Source organism: Bison bison, unplaced genomic scaffold, assembly GCF_000754665.1.
Source record: "Bison bison bison isolate TAMUID 2011002044 unplaced genomic scaffold, Bison_UMD1.0 scf7180017864063, whole genome shotgun sequence".
NCBI lineage: Eukaryota > Metazoa > Chordata > Mammalia > Artiodactyla > Bovidae > Bison > Bison bison.
In genome coordinates this window covers 13,019,874-13,025,584 of record NW_011494635.1, presented here as the reverse complement: position 1 = coordinate 13,025,584, position 5,711 = coordinate 13,019,874, and the positions used below count along the sequence as shown (strand labels likewise).

Below are 5,711 nucleotides of genomic sequence, written 5' to 3'. Positions count from 1 at the left end.
GCCCCCCGTCCTTGCTCACTCACACCCCAAGGGGGCGCTTGTGTCCCAGGAGGCTCACTGGAGCAGCTGGCTCCGCCCGCCCATTAGTCTGCCCTTCGAGGTGGGTACGTCACTTGCGACTTCTGGGCTCTGGCGGATAAGGGGGCGTCTCCCAGGCTCACCGCTGCTTACGCTCTGCCTGCTGGAGCCTCCGGGAGAGGTCTTCTATGCGCACGTTCTTGAGCTGGAGCAAGTGCTCCAAGCGTCTCACCTTCATCTGCAGGACCTAGGCCAAGCCACACAGAAGACGAGTCCAGTGGCCTGCTGCCGCCTGCCCATCTTCCCAGGCCTCAATTCCCGGGCTCCCTCCCAGTGCGCCTTCACCTGCACGGTCTCCTGTGAGGCCAACAGCTCCTGCTCCTTTTCAGCGATCTGGAGGATGAAGCTCGGGTCGCTCTGCAATGCCTGGCTGTCCCCTGGAGGCCGGGGCACAGGCAGTCGGCCCTCCCTGGGGTGAGATGCAGCTTAGCTGAGGCTTGGATCTCAGACCCCACCATCACCCTTTCAGTGTACCTCGACCAAGCCTTCCCTCCCTCCCACTGTCCCTGAAATCCCTCCATTCCTGACTTCCCTACCTTTCCAGATGCAACCCTCACCCTCACCTCCCAGGTAGAGAATATCAGGCTTGGTAAAGTCAGGAGCTCCCAGCTTCCTTACCTGAGTTGCCCCCGTCCCTGGGGGTCTGGGACACCTTCCCCTCGGGCCTTCTGGGACAAACCTGAGACAAGGCAAGTATAGGAATAACCCTGAAGGAGTCCTATTTTCCTGTCTTCCCCCTCCCCATAGTCCCACCCCTTCCCCCGCAGGAAGGATGGACAGGAGAAAAGCTCTTCCTGGAAGGGAAGGCAAATAAAGGCTACCTTACCCACATCCATGTAGTCAGTGCCATCCTGGGGAGCCAGCTCCTGTAAGAACCGCCCAGAGTCTGCAGTGAGCTTAGGCTGCCCACTCCCAAGGACATCCCTCTCGCTGTGGGCTCCCTTTAGACAGGCACCCTTCTCCCACACTTGTCACTGAGGCAGAGCTTTCTGCTGCCTGGAAAACTCCCCTAGAACAGTGCAAGAAGCTGGAGTAGGGAGGAACCTGTAAGGAGCCGATGCCCTGCTTCCTACGTCTCTGACGCTCCTCTAGGCGCTGCCTCAGTGGAATGAGCACCAGCTCCACCACACCTGGGGCACACTGTGCTATCTTGCGCATCACGTCCTCTGGTACAGAGAAGTTCAGTTTGTTCAGCACTTTCCTGGGGGTAGACACAGGGATGGTGGACTGATTCCTGGGTGGATGAAGTGAGGGGTAGGGGGAAGGAAGGAGATGCAGCAGTGGTAGCCCTTCCATGCACAGCCCTGGGGGAATGGAAGGGCACCCAACCTGAGCCCAGAGCATGTATGTCTCGAGGATCCTTGTCACCTCCCCCAAAGAAAAGTCCCTTGATTTTGTAACCAGATAGATTCTGTCTGCATTGTCCTCCCCACCCCAGCCACCAGCCTGGACTGTGGAGACCATAAGAGATGGAAAGGCTGGGCAACCCTTCCTTAGATCCCAGGCTAGGGGCTAGAGATCCCACTAGTGTGCCCAGGTATTCTGTTACCTGTTCAGGTGACTCCAGTTGCTCAGTTTCTGCTGGAGAGAGTTGGCAGGGACATAATTGTGCATCTCCACCATCTTGGGGAAGTAAAACTTGATGACCTCTGCTACCAGGACTGAGGGAGAGGAGGTGGGAGCAGACATGGAAGGTGTAGAGATGGGTAAGTAAGAAGGAAGAGGGAGAAGGAATGGGTGGGGTGGGAGAATCAGGGGTGGCAGAGTGGTGGGGCCAAGAGAAGAGGTAGAGATGTGGAAAGGGGAAGGATAATATGGAGGGGAGGTAAGAGACCAAGAACAGTGATCAGCCAGAGACAAATTCTCCAGAGGAGCTTCATCCCTTTGCCATTAACTCAGGGCATCTGAAAACTAAGGTCTCTAGTCCCCTATTAGAGAATGAGTCTCCAAGACAAACCTTCAGGAGCCTGGGGGCTCATCCTAGGAATTGACATAAATACACACACACACACACACACACACACAATGATACAGAGATGTAGAAACACACACAGACACATAGGGCCATTCCCAGAGTCCCAAGAGACAGTTACCAACACACATATACACAGAAACACAAAGTGTCACATATGCATCAATATACATACAGAGAAATGCATACTTCTGTCATTAAAATCCCAGGAGAGGGTCTTCAACACACAGACACCTAAACAATCACAAAGAAACATATGCACACAACACCCCCGTTCTTACATATAGGCCAGAACATATCAACTTGCATATGAACAAACACATGCTCAGACTCCCACAAGATATATAAAATTCAGGAATAAGCATGCACACACACACACAGATGCATAAATACACATTTTAGTCATTAAAGTCCAGGGAAGGAGTCACAGACATACACAGACACAATACACCCCACACACATAAAGGATAGAATATGTATACATAAATATGGACACACATATGTTCACATTCCCACAGATGCACACTTCTGCAATTGAAATCTTAGGAGATAGTTGGACACCCCTCTCACTAACCCACACCTAACCCCTCTGCCACAAGCACACAAGCACCAAGAGACATGTATTCACATAGACCCTGTACACACGTACATACAGGACAGAAGGCGTTGACACACAAAGACATACAGGAGACACCCAGGCGTGCGTGCGGACACACTCACACACGTTGGAGCACACACCTCCATCACTGAAGTCCCGGGACAGATTTCGCTTGGGCCGGGACAGAGGGATGTTGTCTACCCACAGATACAGTTGGTGCAGTGCTTCCTCATCCACGCTGCCCGCCATTGGCGCTCTCGGAAAGGTCAAGCCGTTCCAGCTGTATAGCGTCCAGGGCCAACCTCACGAGCCCTCAAGACCCTCTTCTCTCGCCACTGCTGTGACCCAGATCCGCCGCTGCGTCTCTAACCCAGACTCGCGTCCCAGCTGGGAGCGGCCATATTGTTTTCTGAAACCATGGCAACCGAAACTGACTCGCCGGGGAGCAGGGGCTTCTGGGAGTTGTAGTTTCCTCCCCTCCCGCTACCTCCTTTCAGGCCTCACTTTGAAAAGGCGGTTTTTCTTCCCCGCCTCCCAAGAAAAACCACCTCTGCCAAACGCTGACCAGACACTGGCCCACTCTGGGAACTGCCGAAGACAACCAGGCCTCCAGAACTCCTGCATCAGTGTCTTCAGAACAAAGATCCCCTTCAGGGTCCTTTAGCAATCAGTCCCAAGTGAAGGCAGCGGCCCAGTGTTTTGTCAGCTTTATCTGGGGGTCCATTGTTAGTCACCAGCTGCTTCACATCTGGACTGTGGAATGCTGTGTGACAGGCCTTGCCAGGTCCCTCCTCAAAGCTCTGTGCTCATAGGGCCATCTCCACACCACTGCCCCTTACACCCCCACCCCCAGTAGTGTCCTGGTGAGGCATTTAACATGTAACCTAGATTCCCAGGGAGAGAACCAGACCTCAAGACCAGTGTCTTGGCAGGTCATTTAAGTCCTTAACCCTATTTCTTTCTTCATGAAATGGATATGGTTCTCATCTATTTGTCCCAAAGGAGTAATAGGGAGAATGGGAAGGATATTTACAGATCTGTATTTGGGACTGGTGGAACAGGAGTTAGTTATAAGAACGGGAGCTTCCGCTCCGGTAGACACTTCTACATCGTTCATCTCCAAGAGCTATTCTTCTACAGGTTAGAAACTGAGTCAGTAACCAGTTTCTTTAGGAAAACTGGGCTAGGAATGTCTTAGTAAAGGGACACTTTTAGATCAGCCTGGGGAAGAGAGCTTGCTTCTGCCACAGACTAGTGATTTGGCTTTGGGCACTTTTCTGTACATGTTTTCTCATGGTTTTACCTACCTCATACAGGTTTCTTTTTTAAAGAATATTTTATTTGTTTGGACGCGTCGGGTCTTATTTGCAGCATGAAGGATCTTCTATCTTCGTTGCGGCAAGCAGGATCTTTAGTTGCAGCATGAAACTTAGTTGCAGCCTGTAGGATCTAGTTCCCTGACCAGGGATCGCATCCAGGGCCCCCTGCACTGAGAGCACAGTCTTAGCCACTGGACCACCAGGGCTTTGTGAGTCCTGGTGGTCCCCTCACAGGAGCTTTGTGAGTATCTAAAGTGTTCAGCACAGAGCCTAGCACACAGCAAGAGCCCTATTCATGTAGACTGGTGTTATCACTAAAGAGATGATCTCAGTTCCAGCAAGAGGAATTCTTGTTGGCAGCAAATGGAAGCATTTGCCTTGTTGGTATTTGAGGCGAGGGACTTGGATTGGCCAGTGGCACCTAGGGAGAAGGCTACTGCTCCCACCCATTTACTCCAGAGCAGGTGAGGGGGTAGACTGGGCTTCTTTGTCTCATCCTCCAGAGCTCAGATGGGGACTAGACGTGGGCCAAGGTGGGGCTGAGAATCTCAGGTGCTTTTTGCTCTCACTTAGTTCTGAAGCCTTCAAGGCCTGGAAGGAATCCCTGAGTGCCAGAGGTGTGGAAGAGGAAGCGTGGAACAGCCCTTCCACCTTCCTGTTTAAAAAGGTGATGTGGATAAGTACCCCCCCACCCCCCACATTCCAGGGTGGAGAGAGGAGGAACTGCAACGAGGTGGGGGCAGGGAAACAGAGGGGTGATGTGCCAGCCTCAGGCAAGGTGGGAAAACCGGTTTGGGGCCCAGAGCTGCCAGCCAGCTCAAGCTCAGGCCCTCCCTTCACTGGAACCACTGGGGCTGAGGGCCTCAGTGAGGAAGGACCTGGGAGGGATGAGAAGAGAAAAGGCAGGTAGGATCAGCAGAGCGGGCTGTCTCACCTGTGGATGGGGGGGCCCTCTAGAGGGTACCACACAGGGAGTGGCTGACATCTTCAGCCTCTTCAGGGTGCAAAGTGTCCCCAGCAACTTCACCTCTACCCTGCCACTGTTTCCAAGGATAGCCACCAGGACTGGAGATGCCAAACACTGAAAGGCGTAGAGGACTCCCCACTTAAGGCACCATACAAGGGATACCCCTGCAACTCCAACCGGGACCACAGGAGCTGCCCCCAACATTCTTTTCTTTCTGCCCCTCTCCTGCAAGGATCTTCTTTAATGGGCCTTGATAACCCTAGTTCCCAGGCACCTAGCTTAATTTGGCCCTCCAGGGACTGTTGGCTCCCTCCCTCCTATCCTAGCCAACTGACCCAAAGCTTCTAACCACTAAGCACTGCAAGGCCCAACTTCCTCAAACCCACCCCCAGGCATTGGTGCATTGAAGATGCCTCCTGCCCTCAAGCCTGTGCTCAGACAGTCATGTCCACCTCTTTGCGACCCTATGGACTGTAGCACGACAGGCTTCTCTGTCCATGGGATTCTCCTGGCAAGAATACTGGAGTGGGGTGCCATTGCCTCCTCCAGGGGATCTTCTCGACCCAGGGATCGAACCCGACTCTCTTAAGTCTCCCACACTTAAGGAGGCAGGCAGATTAGGCAACATTTAAATACAGATGTTGCCCCTCACCCTGGTCAGGGCCTGGGCTATAGCCACTCTCTCAACATTTGTCCCACCAGAGCAAGGATCAAAAGGAACCGGGAAAGGACGTGTCCCCAAGACAGACGCAAGCCCAGACCATGAAGGATGCACCC

General features: G+C 53.1%; 1 protein-coding gene across 2 annotated transcripts in view; it reads right to left on the bottom strand.

Annotated features, from left to right (window-relative positions):
• SPEF1 (sperm flagellar 1) overlaps nt 1–4,024 on the bottom strand; it is a 4,672-nt gene extending 648 nt beyond the window's left edge. Inside the window, exons 1-7 of one of the 2 annotated variants that reach the window (XM_010836479.1) lie at nt 2,789–4,024; nt 1,628–1,739; nt 1,123–1,279; nt 905–944; nt 697–757; nt 364–487; nt 162–265 (exon numbers count right to left, since the gene is read on the bottom strand). In XM_010836479.1, coding sequence (XP_010834781.1) covers nt 162–265; nt 364–487; nt 697–757; nt 905–944; nt 1,123–1,279; nt 1,628–1,739; nt 2,789–2,897 — 707 coding nt within the window. In that variant the 5' untranslated portion in view covers nt 2,898–4,024. Of the gene's footprint in view, nt 1–11; nt 266–363; nt 488–696; nt 758–904; nt 945–1,122; nt 1,280–1,627; nt 1,740–2,788 lie in introns of those variants that run through there. The other variant, XM_010836480.1, reaches the window with a different exon arrangement.
• Nucleotides 4,025–5,711: the final 1,687 nt, after the last annotated feature.